At 43.9% G+C, this 26,670-nt stretch overlaps 2 protein-coding genes across 3 annotated transcripts; both read left to right on the top strand.

Annotated features, from left to right (window-relative positions):
• Nucleotides 1-270: 270 nt before the first annotated feature.
• LOC129813547 (cysteine/serine-rich nuclear protein 1-like) lies at nucleotides 271-13,493 on the top strand. Its single transcript, XM_055865845.1, has 5 exons — nucleotides 271-435; nucleotides 4,263-4,469; nucleotides 6,339-6,613; nucleotides 10,402-10,725; nucleotides 11,097-13,493. Exons 2-5 carry the CDS (start codon nucleotides 4,292-4,294, stop codon nucleotides 12,201-12,203), a joined length of 1,884 nt encoding a protein of 627 aa, XP_055721820.1. The 5' UTR covers nucleotides 271-435; nucleotides 4,263-4,291; the 3' UTR covers nucleotides 12,204-13,493.
• Nucleotides 13,494-16,616: 3,123 nt separating this feature from the next.
• gorasp1a (golgi reassembly stacking protein 1a) lies at nucleotides 16,617-26,369 on the top strand. Of its 2 annotated transcripts, XM_055865843.1 has the most exons (9): nucleotides 16,617-16,802; nucleotides 18,066-18,146; nucleotides 18,551-18,754; nucleotides 19,478-19,564; nucleotides 19,701-19,831; nucleotides 20,578-20,686; nucleotides 21,041-21,182; nucleotides 22,989-23,150; nucleotides 23,380-26,369. In XM_055865843.1, exons 1-9 carry the CDS (start codon nucleotides 16,740-16,742, stop codon nucleotides 23,868-23,870), a joined length of 1,470 nt encoding a protein of 489 aa, XP_055721818.1. In that variant the 5' UTR covers nucleotides 16,617-16,739; the 3' UTR covers nucleotides 23,871-26,369. The 2 variants fall into 2 exon arrangements, with proteins under 2 accessions (XP_055721818.1, XP_055721819.1); XM_055865844.1 differs by lacking the exon at nucleotides 16,617-16,802 and having other exon boundaries at nucleotides 18,101-18,372.
• The last annotated feature ends 301 nt before the right edge of the window (nucleotides 26,370-26,670 follow it).

Genomic DNA, 26,670 nt, shown 5'->3' with positions numbered 1-26,670 from the left:
ATCTGAGAAGGCAACACACACACACACATCATTAAACAGAACAGTAGGCCACTTATTATATCTCTCTATGTGTCATCGGCAAAGGCATGAAGACATAGGCAGTGGCAGAATAGTCTATTCTATTCTATCTGGACCGATAAGGTAATGCAGGAAGCTGTAGGCAGTAGCAGAACGTGAACAGCAGCAGGAAGAATTGTGTGTCGCTCCCCTTTCCTGTGTGACCGCCTGCGTCAGCGTCGCGCAGTGGGAGTTTTCCGCTGACGAACACACGGTTGATGTGCGCACTACACTACAGTAGGCTAGTCCAGAGAGACAAGAGAGCAGACACCGTCAGCGATCCAGTGCCACGGAAAGCAAAAACCTTGACGCGTTTATAAAACCGTCAAGTTAATAACTGATCTGTTGAATTTAGGAGATGGTGATCTCATATTCTTGGTGAGTAGCTTAACTAATGACCGTGTCTTTTGATCTGTTTAGTGGCAAAGCTAAAACATATTTCAACATCAGCGGTTTTGTAACCAGTCATTAATGCTGAGTGTTTGATAAGCCTCTTTGTGTGAGGGGAAAGTTGTCTTAAAGTTATATAAGAAGTAACAAAAAAGCGGACAACTATTTCATGTTATTTTATTTTATTATTAGACTACACGAATGTCAAAAAGATAAGCAGAATAATATATTGTTTTTAGGCTTTAAGTTTGGTTTTGGTTGTATGAAAGCTATTTATATCGACAAAAATCTTTTGATCGTGTTTTCCAGTAGTTGTTTTGCTTGCTGTAGCCTAGTTGAGTCTTGTAATAGAGACCCCAAATAGCAACAGCTGAGTGTGACTAGCTGCTGGGCTGACCAGCACAATGTTTTCATTGTAAAGGCCTAATTACCGAACACATGAAGCTCGCGGAGTGACGAGGTCAGCGGCGGAAGTTGGGTCGCGTTTATAACGGGATGGAAGCCAAATAGTGAGGCAGTGGGTACTTAGTAGTAGTGGCAATTTGAGTAAAATATTGGTTGGTTGGTTGGCTGGCTGGTTGGTTGGTTGGTTGGTGTGTGTGTGTGTGTGTGTGTGTGTTGCACAGTGCTATGCAACACTGCAATTTAGGTATTTCTGCTGCTGTGAGTCATTGAATTATTTATATTAGTCACACACACACACACACACACACACACACACACACACACATGCACACGCACACACCCACCTGTACACTCACCATTAAATTTGACCTGAGTGAGAGGGGATGTCAAGGAACAGAATGTCTCTTGGAGAGATTTTCATAAAACTGCAGAAGAAAACCATAAGTCATTCTGAAACAACACACATATTCTATTTAAGCAATAAGGCCGGAGGAGGTGTGGTATCAGGCCAATATACCACGGCTAAGGATGGTTCTTATGCACAATGCAACGCGGTGTGCTTGGATACAGCCCTTAGCCGTGGTATATTGGTCGGGATACCACCATCCCAGAGGTGCCTTATCGCTATTGTAAACTGGTTACTAACATAATTAGAAAAGTAAACAAGTCATTTTGTCTCATACCCATGGAAAATTGTCTGATATACCACAGCTTTCAGCCAATCAGCATCCAGGACCCAATTTACCCGGTTTATAAATAGACATAGTGTAGTGCACCTTTTGCAATCACTACAAATGTATAACACAGTTAGTCATACAACCAAACATGAGCTGCTTCATTCTCTGTAGAAACGGTGTGTTATTTATTTGAACACCAAGACAAATTCCTAGCAACCATGTGTTATATAAATGTTTTCAGAGTCTTCACTGCCTTGTCCTAGTTATATTTGTGAGTATGACACTAATTATTCCTAGTAGTACATACCTCTTATTCCTTCCTAGTAGTACATTCCTCTTAATCCTTCCTAGTAGTACATTCCTCTTAATTCTTCCTAGTACTACATACCTCTTAATCCTTCCTAGTAGTACATTCCTCTTATTCCTTCCTAGTAGTACATTCCTCTTAATTCTTCCTAGTAGTACATACCTCTTATTCCTTCCTAGTAGTACATACCTGTTAATCCTTCCTAGTAGTACATACCTCTTAATTCTTCCTAGTAGTACATTCCTCTTAATTCTTCCTAGTAGTAGAAACGGGGGGCAAGAGTTCAAATGACTAGAGTAGAGAGCTTTTCTGTGACAACATGTTTTGTTTAAAGCCTCTACACCAGGTGTATTCAAGCTGAAGTACACAGACCCCTAGGAGTCCTACAGGGGCTTCTGCGAAAATATACAAATATAAAATATATATTTTTTTATATTTTAATGTTTTTCTGAATATCACTACAAAACAACTAAATTCAACTAATTTTGAATGACATATCTACAGTATAGATATCATCATAAAATCATCTTTCTAATGATGATACAACTTTTATTTCTCAACCTTTTAATATTAACTGGAGTGAATAACACTCACTGGAGTATCTGACAGGCTTTGAAAATGTACTCTTGAGTAGTTTTATGTACTTGGACATGCCTGTCTGCCAACACATGGCTAACCTTTGTTTAACCAGCTTAGCAGCTACTTGCAAAAAATGCATTTGGAGTTACCTTTTTTTTTTTAACTGATAGGCCATGTCAAAATGATTTCCCCAAATCTATTCATTTGAAAATGTTTATTTACTTCTCCTTGCCATTATCGTTCACAAAAATAAAACATGGGTAAAGAAATGTGCAAGAAAAGGTTGAAGACCACTGCTCTACTCTCTTGTATTTTACACTTTAAGTTAGAGTCCAGTTGAGCCTATTTAAGTATGTATTTACAGTAGTATTCAACACAAGCTAAGTTTGTAATCATTAAATAGAGCTGTATGTTGTTTGTTCTGTGTGGGCTTGGTTTGCACTGTACTCCCTGTTTCACTGGGGCCAAAATAGCCTGCTCTAGACATAATTTTCCCTCCGAAATATTCCGTCCTGGACTTCCTCCCTCCCTGTTTCCCAGCCCTCCCTGTTTCCACGGTTTCTTACTGAAAAACGTCCCAGGAATCACTGGAATGTTAATGACGAGAAGGAAAGAGAGAAAGAGCTATTGACGTTTTTAGACTAGCCTTGTATTTCACTAAAGCAAAAAAAAAGAATTGGGGATTGCAATAGTTATTGAGCCTGTTTATGACGTGGGTTATCAATATCTAGGCTATGTAAGTTATCAGTGGTTGTTGGATCATCTGTAGGGACGGCTTTCATTAGTTTCAATAAGCAGATGTCCTCCTTTTAAAAACCTGTCAAACCCGTACAGGTACCTCAGTCAAGGAATGAGGTTGGAAAATAACGATCCTACCCGGTGCTGCGTGTCACAATGAACAACAAAAGCAGTATCAGGTTACTCTGCTGTGGTTTTGCCCGTTGACAACAAGACTTAGATCTAATTTATTGTTGGCAGTTTGTGAAATGTTATTGGAAAGGTAAGTCCCAGTGATGTTTTTTTTTGCATATGTCTTATGATACCTGTTTGACATGGAAATGTTGTGGGTGAAATTGAGCAGTGTGTATGTTACTGAGTAAATACCACACTTTGCAACTTTGCATGACTCAACCATGAGTATTGTTAAACTCTGTTCCCACCAGACTTATATTAGCTACAGTAGTCACAAAACGCATTATAAATAACGTCAGTGTCAAAAGAAAGCTTGTGAATCAGTGTTACACATTCAGTTATTACGGTAGGCTACTGATTCACCGAGTGAGTGGGCACGGCATTGTGTATGACTCATGGATATATCGGGGGCCCTGAAAATATATATATTTTAAAAAAAAATGTAATCGACTTAATAGCAGTAGTTTCTGTGATTAATAACTTATTCAGAATTTGCTAAAATTGAGCTGTAATTCAAGGTTTTATATACAAAAACTATTACAAGGATATTAATGTCTTGATTTAGCAAAATCCGATGCATTGATAAAGTACACCTTTTATTTTTTACCTCAATGTCAACTTGTTTTGACATCACATTGTTGTTTTTAGCTGTACAGGTTATGTATTTCAGATGTTTTCAGACAATGCAATTCATCACGATAAAATACATTGTGCAATAAAATGACCAATAAGTTAACTTTAACAGTTGTAAATGTTATACCTCAGTTTTCACGAGACATATAGTCAGCAAAATACGGTGCCTTAGAAAAGCTATTGCGTCACTGTTACATATCCATGTACTACAGTTAGTGAGTATTCATTCATCATCATTGCAGTATTAATGTGTATTGTTAATGTATATTCACCATCCTTTTTTTTTACTGTTTTGTATCCAGGCAGATCGTCTAACCGCCCTAGAGAAGCCATGAGTGGGGTCCTGAAGAGGAAGTATTCCGAGGTAGAAGAGGAGGACCCTTGCTACTCCTCCCCTTCTTCCTCCGCCTCCTCCTCCTCCCCCTCCTCGGAATGGGAGTCGGATGAGGAGAGCTGCAACAGTGACAACCAAGACTTCACCCCTGCCTCACCTACCTCCCATCTACCCAGTAAGTCAATAAGAATGGTGGTAGCTACATTAACACATCTGTTGATGATCCATGTTACTTCAATCTTAAAGCAATATTTTGGCCAGTAGATCTCATGAGGAAACCCCTTGAATATATATCTATACAGTATGTCTATATACAGTATATGTTAATGTATATCATATTTTTATGGTCATTGGTCAATAAACTTGCAATGAATATGTCTTATCTTTGAAATAAATGCAAAGCTACACTATTGTTATCAGAGTCACTGCTAGGGAGTGTATTGAAGGAGTGTCCCGTTATCACACTACAGCAGCTCAGTTACAACCTGCTGGTAGCAGAGAATAGGCTTCTCTTTGAGGTACTGGGCTTTGCCCCTTGAGTTGACTGAATCATTTGACTAAACAATATGATGTGAATTACAGTTATCATGCTTAAGCTGCAAATAATAGGTTCATGTTATAACATTCAAAGATCCCTACAAACTCCAGTGACTCTGTTTTGCACTGTTTTGAATGGACAGCACATAGACACACGTCCCTTAGGTTCAACATAAGTCTATTAGATTGTGGTTGATATTTTGATTTCATGGATCCCCCCCCAAAAAATATATATTTCTATTTCATGTGGTAATTATTTTGTTCTCCAAACCACATTGAGAGTTAGATTCATTACAGGATGGACGTGAAATAGGTCATAAATAGTTAATCAATCACGAAACTACCATCTCTCCCCCACACAACTGCAAACACACTGTGTCCCAGTATGGAATGTCTCTAGCCAAAATAACAGCAGCGGAACTAAGCTGAATCCCAAATGGCACGTTCTTCCCTATGTAGTGCACTACTTTTGACCAGGGCCCTATGGCAACTTCTTCCCTATGTAGGGCACTTCTTTTGATCAGGGCCCTTATAGCTAATAGGGTGCCATTTGGGACATGGAATAGGCTACTACGTAGCTTGCTGAGCTGTTGTTTACCAACCTCCTCACTTTCGAGTTCCTTCTCCACTCCAGCATGTGTGAAGGTCAAACGACTCCTTATCATGAGGCCAAAATGTCAAATGAAAACAGCGACCTGATGGGGCATCAGTGACCTGATGGGTCTTTAACAGTCTCTTAGTAGTAGGGTGACTAGTACTTCTCACCAAACTGCAGAGAGGTTAGAGGGTCTTACTATAATTATAAGCAGGGTCTCTCTCTGTCTGTGTTGAGGGAGACATTGTCTTTCTCTCTCTTCATTCTCTCTCATTTGCCTTTGGTTGTATTATTATAAACACTCCTTGGGGTTTTGTTTCTAACAGATAAACTCCCCTATGTTCAACTCTGGTGACCCAGTTGACAAAGTTGTTAACACTGGGTTGTAACTTGTAACCATTAACAGTTAAGTGAGGTAGCGTAGTCTGCCACCCAGTGGCGGCTGACAGAACTGCATGATCAGCACTTTTCGGCATACTTATTTTGTATTTATTTTTAATTTATTGAACTAGGAAAGTCAGTTAAGTACAAATTCGTATTTACAATGACGGCTTACCAAAATGCAAAAGGCCTCCTGCGGGGACGGGGGCTGGGATTAAAAATACAATAAAAAATAATATATATAAATATAGGACAAAACACACATCACGACAAGAGAGACACCAAAACACTACATTCAGAACTGGTATGCAGTAGCTCTAACAAGCTGACATTGACAAAGGCATAGAATACACCAACTTCTTGTCGTGACTCTAAACCCTGTTTCTCCTCCTCCTCCTCCTCCTCCTCCTCCTCCTCCTCCTCCTCCTCCTCCTCCTCCTCCTCCTCCTCCTCCTCCTCCTCCTCCTCCTCCTCCTCCTTCTCCTCCTCCTCCTCCTCCTCCTCCTCCTCCTCCTCCTCCACCATCAACAGTCCGCTCCATCCTGAAGAGCCCAAAACTTTCCCATGACAACAGCGGCCATAGCAACAGCGTTGTCTTCAACCAGGTGACGGTGTTCCTGTTCCGGCGTTGCCAGGGTTTCACCAGCGTTCCGAGGCGCGGCGGTGCCACCCTGGGCATGGTGAGGAAGCACAGCGCCCTCCGGAGGTACACACTGGCAGAGCACACCCAGGAGAGACGAAGGAGGCGCAGGGAGAGACTCAGAGATAGACTGAGGGAGGAGAGGCTGGAGACACTCAGACAGAGAGTAAGTATTCTAGACTTCTAATCTACTAGTGAGCACTGTAGACCTCATTGCCCGGGCAGTTTCCCTTGAACCAGATTAAGCCTACCCCTGGACTAAAAAGCATGCTGTCCTGTGTTTGTCCCAGTCGAGTGCAAACTGACCATTCTGGTATAGTTTCTTGCATCCCATTTGCTTAAATTAAAATCAAAATCAAATAATCAAATCAAATGTTATTTGTCACATGCGCCGATTACAACAGGTGTAGATTTTAGAGTGAAATGCTTACTTACGAGCCTCTAACCAACCACGCAGTTTTAAGAAAAAAATAAGTGTTAAGAAAGTATTTACTAAATAAACTGAAGTAAACAATAAAGAAATAAAAGGAAAATTAAGAAAAAAAAAAAAATAGAAAAAAATATAGTAATTAAAGAGCAACAATAAAATAACAGTAGCGAAGCTATATACAGGAGGTACCGGTACAGAGTCAATGTGGAGGCTATATACAGGGTATTACGGTACAGAGTCAATGTGGAGGCTATATACATGGTATTACGGTACAGAGTCAATGTGGAGGCTCTCCTTTTCCTGTCTTCCACGATCATCTCCTTTGTCTTGATCACGTTGAGGGAGAGGTTGTAATCCTGGCACAACACTGCCAGGTCTCTGACCTCCTCCCTATAGGCTGTCTAATCTCACAGTAACTTAAACGTCATGTATGCGGGTCATTCCACCTCAAGAAGATGGGTCATTCCACCTCAAGAAGATGGGTCATTCCACCTCAAGAAGATGGGTCATTCCACCTCAAGAAGATGGGTCATTCCACCTCAAAAAGATGGGTCATTCCACCTCAAAAAGATGGGTCATTCCACCTCAAGAAGATGGGTCATCCCACCTCAAGAAGATGGGTCATTCCACCTCAAAAAGATTGGTCATTCCACCTCAAGAAGATGGGTCATTCCACCTCAAAAAGATGGGTCATTCCACCTCAAGAAGATGGGTCATTCCACCTAAAGAAGATGGGTCATTCCACCTCAAGAAGATGGGGTCATTCCACCTCAAGAAGATGGGTCATTCCACCTCAAGAAGATGGGTCATTCCACCTCAAGAAGATGGGTCATTCCACCTCAAGAAGATGGGTCATTCCACCTCAAGAAGATGGATCATTCCACCTCAAGAAGATGGGTCATTCCACCTCAAAAAGATGGGTCATTCCACCTCAAGAAGATGGGTCATCCCACCTCAAGAAGATGGGTCATTCCACCTCAAAAGGAGGAGTCATTGAACCTCAAGAAGATGGGTCATTCCACCTCAAGAAGATGGGTCATTCCACCTCAAAAAGATGGGTCATTCCACCTCAAAAAGATGGGTCATTCCACCTCAAAAAGATGGGTCATTCCACCTCAAGAAGATGGGTCATTCCACCTCAAGAAGATGGGTCATTCCACCTCAAGAAGATGGATCATTCCACCTCAAGAAGATGGGTCATTCCACCTCAAAAAGATGGGTCATTCCACCTCAAGAAGATGGGTCATCCCACCTCAAGAAGATGGGTCATTCCACCTCAAAAGGAGGAGTCATTGAACCTCAAGAAGATGGGTCATTCCACCTCAAGAAGATGGGTCATTCCACCTCAAGAAGATGGGTCATTCCACCTCAAGAAGATGGGTCATTCCACCCACCATCTCAGATTGTTCTGAATGTTTATGTTGTTAGAAAACAGATGAGATTAGCTTTCTTCCAACATTATTTTGTTGAAATATAATTTGAAATTAAATTCAGGATGATTTTGACATGAACCATGAAAATGTTAATATAGCTACCATTGACTTGCATTGGATTTGTGCCACAAATGCAACAAAAAAAAAGTTAGCATTTGAAACAGGGGTCAGGTAAACAAAACCAAAGCATGGATTGCTGTCATACCTTGTTCATAAACTGGTTACAAGGTAAGGAAACCAATATGTAATTTTGTAATTCAAATGAACTATCCCTTTAACATTGAAATGGGGGAAGAACAGCACCATCTAGTGGTCAGAACCTGGTAATACCAGGACATAGGATGGGACAAAAACCAAACAACTTCAATGACTCCTTTCTGAACATGGGGGTAAACATCATCAGAATCACTGAGAATACATAGGGTGAAGAAACAATAGAGTTGCAGCTCTATACTACTGGTCAGACATAGCAGCTCCATACTACTGGTCAGACATAGCAGTTCCATACTACTGGTCAGACATAGCAGTTCCATACTACTGGTCAGACATAGCAGCTCCATACTACTGGTCAGACATAGCAGCTCCATACTACTGGTCAGACATAGCAGCGCCATACTACTGGTCAGACATAGCAGTTCCATACTACTGGTCAGACATAGCAGCTCCATACTACTGGTCAGACATAGCAGCTCTATACTACTGGTCAGACATAGCAGCTCCATACTACTGGTCAGACATAGCAGCTCCATACTACTGGTCAGACATAGCAGCTCCATACTACTGGTCAGACATAGCAGCTCCATACTACTGGTCAGACATAGCAGCTCTATACTACTGGTCAGACATAGCAGCTCCATACTACTGGTCAGACATAGCAGCTCCATACTACTGGTCAGACATAGCAGCTCCATACTACTGGTCAGACATAGCAGTTCCATACTACTGGTCAGACATAGCAGCTCCATACTACTGGTCAGACATAGCAGCTCCATACTACTGGTCAGACATAGCAGCTCCATACTACTGGTCAGACATAGCAGCTCCATACTACTGGTCAGACATAGCAGCTCCATACTACTGGTTGTGTATGGTTGGGGTGTGGGGGGTCTGTGGGTGGTTGGGGTGTGGGGGGTCTGTGGGTGGTTGGGGTGTGGGGGGGTCTGTGGGTGGTTGGCGCGTGGGGGGTCATTGGGTGGTTGGCGCGTGGGGGGTCATTGGGTCGTTGGGGTGTGGGAGGTATGTGGGTGGTTGGGGTGTGGGGGTCTGTGGGTGGTTGGGGTGTGGGTGGTCTGTGGGTGGTTGGGGTGTGGGGGGGTCTGTGGGTGGTTGGGGTGTGGGAGGGTCTGTGGGTGGTTGGGGTGTGGGGGTCTGTGGGTGGTTGGGGTGTGGGGGGGTCTGTGGGTGGTTGGGGTGTGGGAGGGTCTGTGGGTGGTTGGGGTGTGGGGGTCTGTGGGTGGTAGGTGCATGGGGGGTCTGTGGGTGGTTGAGTGTGGGGGGTCTGTGGGTGGTTGGGTGTGGGGGGGTCCGTGTTTTTAACTCATTGTTTGAAAAACAGTTTGGTCCAAATCAGATATTTGGTATATTTATATTTATTGAATATTTTATGAATCCTATGGGCAATTTGGGTGCAATCAATTAGCTTCATTTCTCAGAGATCAAATTATATTTCAAAAAAATAATGTTGCAGGATTGCTAATCTTATCTGTTTCTAACTATATAAACGATTTCAGAAAATTCTGAGATGGTGGGTGTCATGGCCTACTGAAATTACATGGAACGACCCAGAAGGGTTACTGTAATAACATGGAACGACCCAGATGGGTGACTGTAATCACATGGAACGACCCAGAAGGGTTACTGTAATAACATGGAACGACCCAGATGGGTGACTGTAATAACATGGAACGACCCAGATGGGTTACTGAAATAACATGGAACGACCCAGATGGGTGACTGAAATGACATGGAACGAACCAGAAGGGTTATATCTTGTATTCCTCGACTCCCTTGAAAATACTCTAAAAGCATTTAAAAAGAAAAGTTAAGGACTATGTGTAAATATTTTATTTGAAGTAACTCTCTTCTCTCCAGCTGACAGCCAGTGGCATTATGGACCAGGAGGAGTTGGATCACCTCACCATCGACCAGGTGCCAGACGAAGACATCGAGACCCACCTTCCTGCGGCTGACCTTGAGGATGGGGAAGAGGATGGGGGTGACAGTGGGTTCCTGTACCCCTACGCTTCCCGCCAGAGACAGGCTCTACTCCGGACGGCGGGGGTGAGGCACATCGACCGGGAGGAGAAGAGAGAGCTCCATGCTCTGAGGAAATCCCGAGAGGACTGTGGATGTGACTGCCAGGGATTCTGTGAACCTGAGACCTGCGCCTGTAGTCTGAACGGGATCAAGTGCCAGGTGAGAGCCATGCAGATGTGACGGGTTTGATCCCTGGGCGTCTGATGAACAACAAGCCATTTGGTAAAGAATGAGAATTCTCTCCCACACCTAGATCAGATGCAAACTTTAGTCATATAATGAGCTAAGATTTCAGTCATATAATGAGCTAAGATTTCAGTCATATAATGAGCTAAGATTTCAGTCATATAATAAGCTAAGATTTCAGTCATATAATGAGCTAAGATTTCAGTCATATAATGAGCTAAGATTTCAGTCATATAATGAGCTAAGATTTCAGTCATATAATGAGCTAAGATTTCAGTCATATAATGAGCTAAGATTTTAGTCCTATAATGAGCTAAGACGAATGTGATTTCTCTCCGCAACAGATGGATCGCTCCAACTTCCCTTGCGGCTGCACCAAGGATGGCTGTGGGAATACTAACGGTCGCGTGGAGTTCAACTCCAGACGGGTCCAGACCCACTACATACACACTGTCATGAGGCTGGAGCTGGAGAGGAGACTGCAAAATGAGATATTAACCCAGAGGAGAGACCCAGAGGAGAACAAAGAAGAGCTCCAGGAGCTCCAGGACCAAGGGCAGCATCAGCAGGACAGTGCCCAGGAGGGGAGATGCCCCTTCGGGTTCACCCTGGAAGAAGAGGGCCTCTCTCTCTCCATCCCCACCACCCCTACCTTCCACTTCAGCTCTGAACTGTGTGAGGTTGGTGAGAATAGTTGCTGTAGTGACATGACCGACTCGTCCGGCGTCTCTGCCCAGAGCGAGGACTCCGACGTGGGAGGAAGTCCTCGAGAGCACCAGCCTCTCTTGGATGTGGACGATGGAGGTCTGGCTTGTGTCCTCAGCTTCTGTGACTCTGACAATGAAGACTGCTCCATGGGCAGTGAAAGTGACACAAAGCCAGGGAGACAACCGTCGCCACACCTTCCCCAGTGTGTCAGCAGCTTCGACACGTCATACGGTCTCTGTAAAGACACCACAGCCACCCTCGGCCTGTCCAACGCACCCAGTTCACACACAGACAATACACAAAGGTACACAGAGAAGACACACAGACACACAGACAACAGCTGCAGCGGCGGTTCTTTCATGGCCGAGTATCAAGACGACAATGCCAACCAAGCGACGGCCCTGTTCGCCCACAGCCCCCTCCAGGACTACCCCAACACACCCTCTCCCTCCATAGACTACTCATCCAGCAGCTACATGGACCTCAGTCTCTCCTCTGACTCGGATTTGGAGCTCTTTGACAACTTCCCTACAGACTATAGCTCAGCCCCTCTACACAACTCATTCAAAGGCCACAAGCACCCTGACAACTTCCTTCATCTGCAGGTATTGAGTTCTGCAAATGTCCCACAGTTCAACGAGACAGCTGGCACCTGCCTCCTGGAGTCTCTGATTGGCTTATCTGAACCAATAGAAACTCCTTCATTCACAGACAATCAGTTATTGGAGCAGGTAATTCAGTGACCAATGGGCTGAACTGTCAGGGTTCTGTGGGACCTGATTGGCTCATGGACATGGAAGTGAGCCTAGAAGAATTTTAATATGTACAGTCTACAGTTTGTATTTTAATAAGATATTTGAATGTACAGTATGAGATATTTTATTCAGATTTATTAAATATGATGTTGTTGAAGAAGAGGCACATTATGGTTATTCATGATTTAGACAATATTATACATGAGCAAATATCACAAAAGCCTAAATGTCATCACTACAAGATATAACATGTTTCCTGATGTTCACGTTTTTTTTGATGTGCTTTCCAGCAGTTATTTATAAATTATTATTCATTAAAAAAAAAATAACAATGGCTTAATTAATTAATTTACTTGAAGTACATTTTTTTTTAGCTGAGGGATTGTATTGCTGGAATCACCATGAGAGAAGCGTGAGACGGACAGACGGACGGACAGACAGACGGACGGACGGACGGACGAAAAAAACGGAAAAAACAAATAGTGCCAGAGATGAGGGGCTGGTAAAAAAAACTGAAGCTGAAAGAAGAAATCATTTTACATTGAAATTGTAAAGGGAGCCCCCCCATTCAAAAAAACCCAGTTGTTTCACAAATTGTACAGCAAACACCATTTCCCAAAAGTCCTCAACATGATGGTCCTTGTTTCATTGATGGGTTTACTCAATCAGCTTCGGACGGCCGGACAGACGTGAGACAGACAGACGTGAGACAGACAGACAGACAGACAGACAGACAGACAGACAGACAGACAGACAGACAGACGTGAGACAGACGTGAGACAGACAGACAGACAGACAGACAGACGTGAGACATTCATGCATTTTATGAATTGTATTCATGTGAAGTTTTGTTTCAATCAAGACGGTGGCACAATATTCAGAATTACAACATCTAGCCGTTTATTATTAATTGTAGTACTACTACTGTGTATTGGCCTACATGAAATGATTTAGCTAAATGTATCGCTATTTATTTGTGTCAAAACGCCATAGTTTCATGTATTGGAGATCCGTCTCTCTCCTCCAACATAAGTAACTTATTTTTTTTCTTCGTTTGGCTTATTTGACAAACTGAAAAGTTATTGCTTTGCAAAAATATCAATGGAATCTGATATGTGCTCCGTGTATTTATAAGAAAGTTTTGCATTGTCTGTCTTTTTAAGTTATTTTTAATGGAAATATATTAGCATTTACAATGTGTTACTGAATCTTGTATTTTAAAGCAAAGTCAAATCTTTTATCAATGAATAAACATAAATCTTTTGGAACAATGTTGAACAGAGAGCTATCTTTTTTGAGGCTACTGCATGTATGACAGAACAAAAAAACACCAACAATGTGACCAACCAAACAGTCTTCAAAAACATCATCATTCCAGTTAAAATAATAAGGTAATTAGTGAAAAAAAAAAGACTTGACAAGGCAAGAACAAGATGTATGTCAGGAGAAGTGCAATATTATCATAAGGAGATTTATACTTGGAATAGAGAGGAGGGAAAAAGTGAGGCAGAGGAGGTCTAAGAAAGAGAGGGAGGAAGAGGGTGAGCGTGAGTTGATTAAAAAAACGAGATGATTTCTTAAAACAGAATGGTAGAAAGTATAAACAGAGTGAGTTGAACACAGGAAGAGAAATGGAAATGAATGAGGGCGAAGTATCGGAGGTGGTAGGTGTGGTGAAGTTCTCGGAGCCCGAGGCTTCCACTGAGGGTCAGGATAAAGATGAGTCTGTGACAGTAGGAGTGAAGTTTTGGGAAAAGGTGGACCATTTGTGGTTTCATGGGTGGGTGAAAACAGAGTTAGGTGCTGTGGAATCGGTGAGGGTAACCAGAAGTGGTCTTGTGATTATTGATTGTGTTTCTGCTGGTCAGAGGGAGAAGGCGCTCCGTGTTAAACTAATGGGGGGGAAGAGATGTGAATTGTTTTGCTCTCAAGAAAAGGGTGCCATTGAAAGGAGTGATTACTGGGGTAGCGGTAAATATGAAAGCTGACCAACTGAAGGGGAAGATTCCCGGTGTTTGTGATGCCCATCGTTTGGTGCGACGCAGACAGGGTGGCGAAACAGAAGAGTCATTGTCTGTTCTTTGAGTTTTGATGTTGAGACTTTGCCTGACAAAGTGATGTTAGGATATATAGGTTTTCCTATAAGAGCTTTTGTGCCAAACACATTACGTTGTTACAGGTGTCAAGCTTATGGGCATGTGGCAGCAGTGTGTAGGAGGGAGGTTCCTAGGTGTGAGAAGTGTGCAGAAGGGCATGAGACAAAGGAATGTGTAGCATTGGGGAAAGTAGTGGTATGTGTTAATTGTAGGGGTGCTCATGGGGCTGGGGATCAGAAATGTCCCATGCGAGAGATGCAGGTTGAGGTTCCCAGCGTTAGAGTAGTGCAGAAGTTGTCATATGTTGAGGCAGTGAAGAAAGTAGAGGAAGATGGATCAAGGGGCAGAGATCCTGAGAGGAGTGGTGTGAGTGGTAGATCTGTACCAGTACAGAGGGATAAACCAACAAGTGATATATGTTTCAGAAAGATTGGATTTTTAGCATTTATAACAATGGTTATCCACTGTACTGCAGAGATGGAACGTAAGTCACAGAAAATAGAGGTGGTGGTGGCAGCTGCAGAGAGGTATTTGGGTGTGCGAGACTTGACGTCAGAAGAGTTACTGTTACAATGCTGAATATGTGTATGTGACTAATAAACATTTGATTTTAAGAATTACAGGCTGTGTTAAGTGGTGGTGTCCCATTCTTTCAGGCTGTTGACCTGACGTATTTTATTTATTTGTATTTATTTAACTTTTATTTAACTAGACAAGTCAGTTAAGAACAAATTCTTATTTACAATGACGGCCTACCAAAAGGCAAAAGGCCTCCTGCTCCCCGTTGGGATTAAAACATTTATTAAAATAAAATAGGACAAAACACACATCACAACAACAGAGACACTACATAAAGAGAAACCTAAGACAACAACACCACATGGCAGCAACACATGACAACACGGCAGCAACACATGACAACACGGCAGCAACACATGACAACACGGCAGCAACACATGACAACACAATATGGCAGCAACACATGACAACACAACATGGCAGCAGCACATGGCAGCAATACATGACAACACAATATGGCAGCAACACATGACAACACAACATGGCAGCAGCACATGACAACACAACACGGCAGCAGCACATGACAACACAACACGGCAGCAACACATGACAACACAACACGGCAGCAACACATGACAACACAACACGGCAGCAACACATGACAACACAACATGGCAGCAGCACATGACAACACAACATGGCAGCAGCACATGACAACACAACACGGCAGCAACACATGACAACACAACATGGCAGCAGCACATGGCAGCAACACATGACAACACAACATGGCAGCAGCACATGGCAGCAACACATGACAACACAACATGGCAGCAACACATGACAACACAACATGGCAGCAGCACATGACAACACAACACGGCAGCAGCACATGACAACACAACACGGCAGCAACACATGACAACACAACACGGCAGCAACACATGACAACACAACACGGCAGCAACACATGACAACACAACATGGCAGCAACACATGACAACACAACACGGCAGCAACACATGACAACACAACATGGCAGCAGCACATGACAACACAACATGGCAGCAGCACATGGCAGCAACACATGACAACACAACATGGCAGCAGCACATGGCAGCAACACATGACAACACAACATGGCAGCAACACATGACAACACAACATGGCAGCAGCACATGACAACACAACATGGCAGCAGCACATGACAACACAACACGGCAGCAACACATGACAACACAACACGGCAGCAACACATGACAACACAACATGGCAGCAGCACATGACAACACAACACGGCAGCAACACATGACAACACAACACGGCAGCAACACATGACAACACAACATGGCAGCAGCACATGACAACACAACACGGCAGCAACACATGACAACACAACATGGCAGCAGCACATGACAACACAACATGGCAGCAGCACATGGCAGCAACACATGACAACACAACATGGCAGCAACACAACATGGTACAAACATTATTGGCCATAGACAACAGCACAAAGGGCAAGAAGGTAGAGACAACAATACATCACGCAAAGCAGCTACAACTATCAGTAAATGTCCAGTAGGACGAAATAGATTTAAATAGTGGAGTATAATATATATATTTTTTATTATTTATTTATTTATTTTTGTGCGTGTAGTGTTAGATGGTAGGGTATTTGTTGTATTTATTTATTATTTTGTTCCAGTAAAGTATAAGTGTGTTATACTCCAGTCTAGCAGGTGGCAGGATCGTTGCTCTACATGTTGCGTGGTGGTCGGTGTCACCAGTGTGCGACTAGTCTGGTCTGATATAGGAGATCGCTAATGACAAGATGGCCACGGAGCATTAGTGGAATCTGTCAACTTTTTCAGCTACAGGGAAATTATATTTTGTGCTTTCTATAATAATGGGTTTATCACAAAGCACCGGTGCGTCGGAAGGAGGAACAGATGGATACCACGTCCACGGGGTAATAATGGGTCTTTATTTTATTGCTCTTCTTATGACGCTGCGTGTAGTTCTTGACGGTAGTATACAGAAGGCATACAGGGGTGTAGTAGCCGGATAAGGCCTGCCGAAAGCTGATGAGGTGGCACTGAGCTAGCTACCCTTTTGGCGCACAGACAACACAACGACCCCCTTTGGCGCACTGACAACACAACGACCTCACATTGATTTACGAGATGAAATAATCGATCATAATAACTCTGTGTATAGTTTGTATACGATCGCTTTCTCTTTTGTATGAATGAGCACCCAGGCCTTCTAGCTACAATGTAACAACTTAAACCAGTCGATGTAGCTACTGTAGATACTAGGCCAAGCGGTGACCAAATGATAACAACAATATTTTAACGTTGACACCCTTTTAATGCATGTATTTATATTATAAATATATATAGCTACACGAGATAACTATATAGTAGCTTAGTAAACTCAGCTCCATATATGAAGTTGATTTTACTCAACTAGCTAACGTTAGCTAGATAGCTGCTTTAGTTGTACCATTACATTCGCCTGAGAGGAACATTTTGATGAAACCGTCTAAATTCGGCCTATGGGACTGCTGCCAGGGTCGGTATAATTTGTGAAACGTTCCAACAGGAATCTGTTCCAAAAATAACAAGGTTGCCAACAAATGACGCATACAAAGTTGTATAGCGGAAGAGTAAGATAACTGGTAGGGAGTGGGCAATTTAGTTACGTGTTTCACTCACCACGTTTATTCCAAAAAATGTCTATCCTCACTCTGGTGGCCTATGGACAAACATTAAGAATAAGCTATATATGATGAGTTGATGCCTATTCCCCAGCTAATTAGCTAGGTGAATTGATTATTCTACTTTCTATGCGTTGTTTGTTGGCATCCTTGTACTTTAAGAAGTTTCTGGAACAGTATCCTTTTGGAAGGTTCCACAAATTATACCCACCCCTGCTACTATCTGCAGAAGCCACATGTTGCACAACAGCATAGCTGAAATGCATACAATACTGCACAACACAGCTTAATTAAACCACTATATGATCTACTATTTGTTGATCAACAGTACTTGTTGTGGAATTGGTAGATTACATTTACATTACATTTAAGTCATTTAGCAGACGCTCTTATCCAGAGCGACTTACAAATTGGATTACATGTTAGATATTGCTGAACTGTCAGAACTAGAAGCATAAGCATTGGATTAAATGGTTGTGTTTGTTTTCCCATGTCCACGTTGTGATCTGATAGGTGCAGGAGAATTCCCCTGCAGAGAAAGCTGGGCTGGAGCCTTTCTTTGACTTCATCCTCTCTCTGGGAGACCACAGACTGGTGAGTTAGTCAGATTCATCCTCTCTCTCTAGGAGACCACAGACTGGTGAGTTAGTCAGATTCATCCTCTCTCTAGGAGACCACAGACTGGTGAGTTAGTCAGATTCATCCTCTCTCTCTAGGAGACCACAGACTGGTGAGTTAGTCAGATTCATCCTCTCTCTCTAGGAGACCACAGACTGGTGAGTTAGTCAGATTCATCCTCTCTCTAGGAGACCACAGACTGGTGAGTTAGTCAGAGCATTGTGATACCATCTTCTATATTTCTACTATAAACCTTTGATTAATATAAAATACATTAGATACTCTGTTCAGTTCCTCTATCTAATCTATCACACACAAGCCCCACCCACGTGTTGCACATTACCAACATATTTCCAACTGACAAACTGACTTGTGTCCAGAACCAGGAGAATGACATGCTGAAGGACCTTCTGAAGACTAACGTGGAGAAGGCCGTAATCATGGAGGTGTACAGCACTAAGACCATGAAGCTGAGGGAGGTGGAGGTGGTGCCCAGTAACATGTGGGGAGGACAGGGCCTGCTGGGGGCGTCTGTCAGGTTCTGTAGCTACCAAGGAGCCAACGAGAACGTCTGGCATGTGCTGGTGAGAACTTACCTGGCTGTCGATGACGCTACGGTTAGGTGGTAGTAGATAAACGTACACACGGCTACAATTTCAAACAACTAGGTATTGTTTCATCTGTGGCGTGATCAGTTGTCTGTCTATCGCTGGTCTGTCTGTCTGTCTCTGGCTGGCTGGCTGGCTGGTCTGTCTCTGTCTGTCTGTCTCTGTCTGTCTGTCTCTGTCTGTCTGTCGCTGGTCTGTCTGCCTGGTCTGTCTGTCTGTCTCTGTCTGTGCTGGTCTGTCTGTCTGGTCTGTCTGTCTGTCTCTGGCTGGTCTGGTCTGTCTGTCTGTCTCTGTCTGTCTGTCTGTCTGGTCTGTCTGTCTGGTCTGTCTGTCTGGTCTGTCTGTCTGGTCTGTCTGTCTCTGGCTGGTCTGGTCTGTCTGTCTCTGGCTGGTCTGGTCTGGCTGGTCTGTCTGTCTCTGTCTGTCTCTGTCTGTCTGGTCTGGCTGGCTGGCTGGTCTGTCTGTCTGTCTGTCTCTGGCTGGTCTGGTCTGGCTGGTCTGGTCTGGCTGGTCTGGCTGGTCTGTCTGGTCTGGCTGGCTGGCCGGTCTGGCTGGCTGGCCTGTCTGTCTGTCTGTCTGTCTGTCTGTCTGTCTGTCTGTCTGTCTGTTCTGGCTGGTCTGGTCTGTCTGAGATCCTACATGTTGTTTCACATCATCATCATCAACACATCGTGCTGTTCTGTGTGTTATTTTCTCTAGGATGTGGATGTGAACTCACCAGCTGCGTTGGCCAGCCTTCAGGCCCACAGTGACTTCATCGTTGGAGCAGACCAGGTGTTGCAGGATGTGAGCCTAATCATTCACGTTCTTAACGTTTTTAAAGTTGTTAACTCCGTTGACTAGGTCGTTGCCTTTTAATTTAGTGGGAAAATAACCCATTGCAATAAACAATTGGCACTGTGATCTCGGTGTCTGTCCTCAGTCGGAGGACTTCTTCTCGCTGATCGAGACCCACGAGGGGAAACCTCTGAAACTGCTGATCTACAACACAGAGACAAACGCCTGCAGAGAGGTGGTGGTCACACCCAACGGGGCCTGGGGAGGAGAGGGGAGGTGAGTGGGGTTACCTTACCTGGGGTTACCTTACCTGGGGAGGTGAGTGGGGTTACCTTACCTGGGGTTACCTTACCTGGGGAGGAGAGGGGAGGTGAGAGGGGTTACCTTACCTGGGGTTACCTTACCTGGGGTTACCTTACCTGGGGAGGGGAGGTGAGTGGGGTTACCTTACCTGGGGTTACCTTACCTGGGGAGGTGAGTGGGGTTACCTTACCTGGGGTTACCTTACCTGGGGAGGAGAGGGGAGGTGAGAGGGGTTACCTTACCTGGGGAGGAGAGGGGAGGTGAGTGGGGTTACCTTACCTGGGGAGGAGAGGGGAGGTGAGTGGGGTTACCTTACCTGGGGAGGAGAGGGGAGGTGAGTGGGGTTACCTTACCTGGGGAGGAGAGGGGAGGTGAGTGGGGTTACCTTACCTGGGGAGGAGAGGGGAGGTGAGTGGGGTTACCTTACCTGGGGAGGAGAGGGGAGGTGAGTGGGCTGAGCCCTACCTGGGGTTACCTTACCTGGGGAGGAGAGGGGAGGTGTGTGTGCTGAGCCCTACCTGGGGTTACCTTACCTGGGGAGGTGAGTGGGCTGAACCCTACCTGGGGTTACCTTGACCTTACCTGGGGAGGGGAGGTGAGTGGGCCACTAGGTTTTACCTGGGCTCTCTCTCTCTCTTCTCTGAGGTTATTCTGTACTGCCTAAATGCCAAGGCTCTGAAACATCAGCAGTCTTAACTGATATTTGTTTGTTTTTTTAGTTTGGGTTGCGGTATCGGATACGGCTACTTGCACAGGATCCCATCCATGTTTCCCTCTCTATCTGAAGACGACTCCACACCAGCGATCCCCGCCAATGGATACGAAGAGGTATGGATGGGCTCCTTGTGTTTCACTACATGTATGGGAATGAGACGGAGGGAATACCACTTGTACAGTAATGACACATGAATCTACAGGCCTGTTAGTGACGAGGCGGACCGTTACCCCATTACAAGGCTATCATACATCCTTATGACATCATAATGCATTATACCTATCTGCAGTATTAAACCTGGAACTACAGGTGTCTACAGATGGCGACAAGGCAGCAACAAGCATGTTGCCCCCCCCCCCCCCCCCCCCCATGCACATTTACAGAAATGTTCATTGATGTGCATTGTCCCTGTGAAATGAATGAATGAATAAATAAACTGTTATGGGTTGTTTCTGTGTGATCCACAGGCGTCTCTGATGGTGGGTCAGTCCGGCCCACGCCGGGGACAGGGAACAGAGATAACAGACCAGGATAACAGACTGGAACAGATCACTCTGCAGGAAGAGGACAGTCCTCTACCTCCACCCATACAGGGTGTCATGGATCCAGGTGGGTTGACTGATTGGTCGGTTACAGGGTGTCATGGATCCAGGTGGGTTGACTGATTGGTTGGTTACAGGGTGTCATGGATCCAGGTGGGTTGACTGATTGGTTGGTTACAGGGTGTCAGGGATCCAGGTGGGTTGACTGATTGGTCGGTTACAGGGTGTCATGGATCCAGGTGGGTTGACTGATTGGTTGGTTACAGGGAGTCATGGATCCAGGTGGGTTGACTGATTGGTCGGTTACAGGGTGTCATGGATCCAGGTGGGTTGACTGATTGGTTGGTTACAGGGAGTCATGGATCCAGGTGTGTTGACTGATTGGTTGGTTACAGGAGTCATGGATCCAGGTGGGTTGACTGATTGGTTGGTTACAGGGTGTCAGGGATCCAGGTGGGTTGACTGATTGGTTGGTTACAGGGTGTCAGGGATCCAGGTGGGTTGACTGATTGGTCGGTTACAGGGTGTCATGGATCCAGGTGGGTTGACTGATTGGTTGGTTACAGGGAGTCATGGATCCAGGTGTGTTGACTGATTGGTCGGTTACAGGGTGTCGGGGATCCAGGTGTGTTGACTGATTGGTCGGTTACAGGGAGTCATGGATCCAGGTGGGTTGACTGATTGGTTGGTTACAGGGTGTCAGGGATCCAGGTGGGTTGACTGATTGGTTGGTTACAGGGTGTCATGGATCCAGGTGGGTTGACTGATTGGTTGGTTACAGGGAGTCATGGATCCAGGTGTGTTGACTGATTGGTCGGTTACAGGGTGTCGGGGATCCAGGTGTGTTGACTGATTGGTCGGTTACAGGAGTCATGGATCCAGGTGGGTTGACTGATTGGTTGGTTACAGGGTGTCAGGGATCCAGGTGGGTTGACTGGTCGGTTACAGGGTGTCATGGATCCAGGTGGGTTACTGATTGGTCGGATCAACCCTACTCCTCAGCCAGAGCATCCATTGTGTGGTCTGAAAGCTAAGAGGGCGAAACACTCTGAATTTACGAACAGACAATCTGACGAACGCCCAGGGTGCTCTCTGGCACTCCAGAGTGAATATACGAACGCACCCTAGATCATTATAGAAACACATATTCAGCCAACACATATAAAGCCATATATGAAATAGGAGTTCATTAAAATGTTTGTCTATTTGTTTGAGGGGGCGGCAACAGCTACTCGTCCTTGGGTCCACACAACACAACACAATTATACACAGCCAGAAACCAGGACTCTGATTACTATGTCTGTCTTTACTGTTCGTCTTCCATGAACTCTGTGCTGTGACCTAGTTTGCTTTGTTTGGCCCTTAATAATAATAAATCTGTCTTTCTGTGTTCCTCTAGGTTTCTGGGGTTCTGAATCTGTCTTTCTGTGTTCCTCTAGGTTTCTGAGGTTCTGAATCTGTCTTTCTGTGTTCCTCTAGGTTTCTGAGGTTCTGAATCTGTCTTTCTGTGTTCCTCTAGGTTTCTGACGTTCTGAATCTGTCTTTCTGTGTTCCTCTAGGTTTCTGACGTTCTGAATCTGTCTTTCTGTGTTCCTCTAGGTTTCTGACGTTCTGAATCTGTCTTTCTGTGTTCCTCCAGGTTTCTGACGTTCTGAATCTGTCTTTCTGTGTTCCTCTAGGTTTCTGACGTTCTGAATCGGTCTTCCTGTGTTCCTCTAGGTTTCTGACGTTCGGTTCTGAATCTGTGAAACTGTTATATTGATGCAGCCTCTGTCGTTGTCTGTTTCATTTTTATCTTGGAACTACCTCTGTGCTCTGCCAATGCTTTGTCTTTTTGCCTGATTCTGAATCTGTGACTCTTGTGTTCCTCCAGGCTTCTCTGAGTCTGAGGTGGCTATGATGGCCCCTGACCCATCAGAAGACATGGCTGATCGTCTGGACCTGTCCGTCTCGTCCATCGACATGACCGGCACCTCTCTGGCCGTACACGAGGATGTGCATGAGGAAAACCACAGCAACAACATCTCCGGCATCGGTAAGTTAACAATAACTTGGAGCTTATTGAAAGGGAAACAAGGTGTTTGTATTTTCAATTGCTTGCCGTGTCAAAACAGTTTCATGACAAGCACACTGTTGATATTTGTCACCATGTGAAACGATAGACCCTTATCAGTCAAACACCATTTTTTTTATACCGCTGCAACCAATTTGTCCAACAATGAATCTCCGTAGTCCCGACGTTGACTGTCTCTCTGTTCGTACAGAAGAGCTGGGTGACAGTGAGATTCCTGAGACGCCACCAGAGAACTGGATGGAGACTGAACCTCGGGAGTCCCTTATCATGACCACCGACTCACAAGACCAAGCGTCTGAATCCGCTGGATCCCCTGACACCGTTGTGGAGGCCCCATTCGCCCCTCTTGTTGATGCTTCTCTCCCAGACCCAGACATCACCTCCTGCCCTCCCCTGGACCTCCTACCCCAGGACCAGCTCCAGCCAGAGCCCCAGGCTGGCCTCCTGCTTCAGCCCCAGGTAAGTGACATCTTGGGGGACTCACTCACTCAGGAGGACGTCGCATTGGATGGAACACCACCAGAGCCAATGGTAGCGCCTGACGTCATCAGCTCACTGGAGCAACTCTCTGTGGAGCAGTCTGAAACCGCCGCAGAGAAACACCACCATGACGACCACGAGTGTTGCCATGACCACCACCACGAGCATGAGGTCAGCAACCAGGAAGTGGAGGAAGAGTAGGTTTGTGTGTTTCTTGCCGGGTCTGGTCACTGCCTGAAGAAACACTAGCAGAGATACTGAGCAGTCAAACATGGGGCATTTTCAGAACGCTGGTGAAAAGACCTGGGGTGATGTATTGAGATGAGACACTAATAGAACCAGATCGAAATGTAATGAATTTAACTGACACGGTTCCCCAATTTTATATGATGACGATGGATGTCTGTTCTATACTATACATTTCTATCTGAACAGGCCTCTGTTATATGAGTGATGGCGAGCGTACAGTCTACAGTTGGTAAGACGGTATGGTCCGAGAGAACGTTGTACAGTTTTTTTTTTTTGAACGACTGGTTGGATGGTTCGAAGGGTCACGAGACAGATCATGATAGAAATACTCAGACATACATAATAGCTCTCTTGTATTTTTGGGTGTAGTATCCTATGTTACAAGTTCAGCTTAATGCTCCGATTAGCCATAAGGGTTCCAATGTAATGTTATGAACATTTTGTAGTTTGTTTTAGTGTAAAAAAAAAAAAAAGTAATTTTTTAAAATTGTTTTGGATTTCCAAAAAAAAAAAAAAAAAATGGTGGAATGCCCGTTTAATAGATCCAAAGATAATTACACACACAGATAAATACATTGTTTAACTGCTTTATAGAATTCACTACGACAAACCGGTGATGTATAAACTTAAAGCATAGTTGCACCTTTTTTAATATTTTATTTGTGACAACAACACAACCTTTTTTTTTAGTCCTGTAATTCCACTGTTCCTGTTGAAATACACTACTTGACAAATACGAGTGGACCTCATAGACCTGGGTCTAATACATTCAAATACTTGAGCTGCGCTTGATTTAGTTTGCCAGTAGACTTGCATGGCCCTCCTTCCAAATCCCGTCTCGTTGACTCGAACGTGAGAAGCCTGGGCTTCCGAGGTTAGTTTGCCAGGCACAATGGAGTAGTCACAAAAGTGCAAACTTCAAGCTAAATTAAGCGCATCTCAAATGTATATTTTTACATACGTACTTGACCCAGGTTCAGTACCTCGTGACATCTATATAATCAAATCGGGTACAGCTTCTTTTGCTCTTTAAAAAAAAAAAACGCCTATCATTTGGAAGGGTTCAAGGTGAAACTTGTAAAGGCCGTCATTGTAAATAAGAATTTGTTCTTAACTGACTTGCCTGGTTAAATAGAGGTTAATAAATATCCTTCGCACTTCAGCAAAAAAAGGAGCAGCAATGATTTTTAAAAATCATGTGAAGAACTTACCAAGACAAACTTCCAAACGGACTAGAAAGGAGGTGGAGCACTCCACACAAAAATGTTGACTTTTATTTTAGCTCACTTTAATCCATTGTACAGGATGAGAACAGGTGACGTCTTCCTTGGTTACTGTTATAGGAATCAATGTTAAATTAAGTTTAAAATATTTGGAAAAAGTCATTGTTTTTAAAGCATCAAATATAGCCATTTTTGTTAGTTTTGTGTTTACAAAAGAGAGCCATTTTTGAATGTGGGATCAGGTTGTAGTTTTTAGTTCTTAAACTCAAGAAAGTTGAATCTTTACTTAAGAGGGAGAGGTAGACCTGTTTTCAATAAGTTACAGTGCATTTATTTGTTGGCCGATTTATAATTGTATGGATTTCTGTAGCGTAAGGGTCAGATTCAATCCGATCGCGTTTTGTCGGCTATGCACCTTTTATAAAGTCAACGTTCCTGTGTTCGCAGAGAACGCATTCACCAACGATGCATATGTTGGCTCAATAGTAAATTACCTTTTGAATGTCAAGTGTGCTAAATCTCAAATCTACCGAATGATCGGATTGAATCCCAGCCTTTGATGCGGTGCATTTTAGTTTTTACACAGTGTCATTTTATGGATTTCTGTACACCCTAGGTGAAAGGTCATTATTTTGTAAACTTACAGTAGGGAAAGTCTCTCTCATTCCTCCATGTTACCTCTTATCCGTGTCGTCATTTTTGTGATCTATGCAATTGTCAGCCATGTTTGTAGTTTTTGTGACTTTTTCTTTTGCTGTAGGCAACATACTGTAGCCATCATGGAAGTCATCTGTAAGCTGGAACCACAGACAATACAGTATCAGGGCTGGGGTCAGTTCCATTTAAATCAGTCAGTTCAGGAAGTACACTGAAATATCCAATTATCTTCAATGCTTTCTGAATTGACTGGACTTGATATTGAATTGACCCCTAACCCTGTGCTGTAGCTTCTGATTAAATAGTGACACTACTGTTGTTAGTTTAATATAAATGCTTTTCTGGAAGGGAAGGTTCTTTTTGGTCTTTTATTTAGGTTAGATACTTAGTTGCGAGAAATGAGGGGAGGGGAAAGTATTTTATCAATGAATGGAGAGTTTTTATTGTTACGAATGAGTGCAAATGAAATTCTGATTGTGAAAATGTATGAATATTCTCTGTAAAGCTTCTGATGCAAAAATGGAATCACTACTAGTCACTGGAACAAAAAAAATAAAATGGTCACAATTTATTTTTGCATTTGTTTTTCTCCAACTTTTACATTAAGCATTGCATGATATTAATACATTAACACGTTCTTGCAGGAACAAGCAGGTGTCTTCACTGACATTTTCAACCTCTCCCTGACCCGAGTCTGTAATACCTACATGTTCCAAACAGACCACCATAGTCCATGTGCCCAAGAATGCAACCTGCCTAAATGAAAGGCTGGTCATGGCTCACATCAACACCATCATGCCGGGAAACCCTAGACGCACTCCAATTCACATACCGCCCCAACAGATGACACACTCCACACTACCCTTTACCAC

This window comes from Salvelinus fontinalis, chromosome 17, assembly GCF_029448725.1.
Source record: "Salvelinus fontinalis isolate EN_2023a chromosome 17, ASM2944872v1, whole genome shotgun sequence".
NCBI lineage: Eukaryota > Metazoa > Chordata > Actinopteri > Salmoniformes > Salmonidae > Salvelinus > Salvelinus fontinalis.
This window is presented reverse-complemented; position numbering and strand designations above follow the sequence as displayed.

Coding starts and splice junctions, on each gene's coding strand:
- gorasp1a (XM_055865843.1), top strand. CDS start 16,740: ATGGGTTTATCACAAAGCACCGGTGCGTCGGAAGGAGGAACAGATGGA. Junction 16,803..18,065: donor ATGGATACCACGTCCACGGG/GTAATAATGGGT, acceptor GTGATCTGATAG/GTGCAGGAGAATTCCCCTGC. Junction 23,151..23,379: donor CAACAACATCTCCGGCATCG/GTAAGTTAACAA, acceptor CTGTTCGTACAG/AAGAGCTGGGTGACAGTGAG.
- LOC129813547 (XM_055865845.1), top strand. CDS start 4,292: ATGAGTGGGGTCCTGAAGAGGAAGTATTCCGAGGTAGAAGAGGAGGAC. Junction 6,614..10,401: donor TGGAGACACTCAGACAGAGA/GTAAGTATTCTA, acceptor TCTTCTCTCCAG/CTGACAGCCAGTGGCATTAT. Junction 10,726..11,096: donor TGAACGGGATCAAGTGCCAG/GTGAGAGCCATG, acceptor TCTCCGCAACAG/ATGGATCGCTCCAACTTCCC.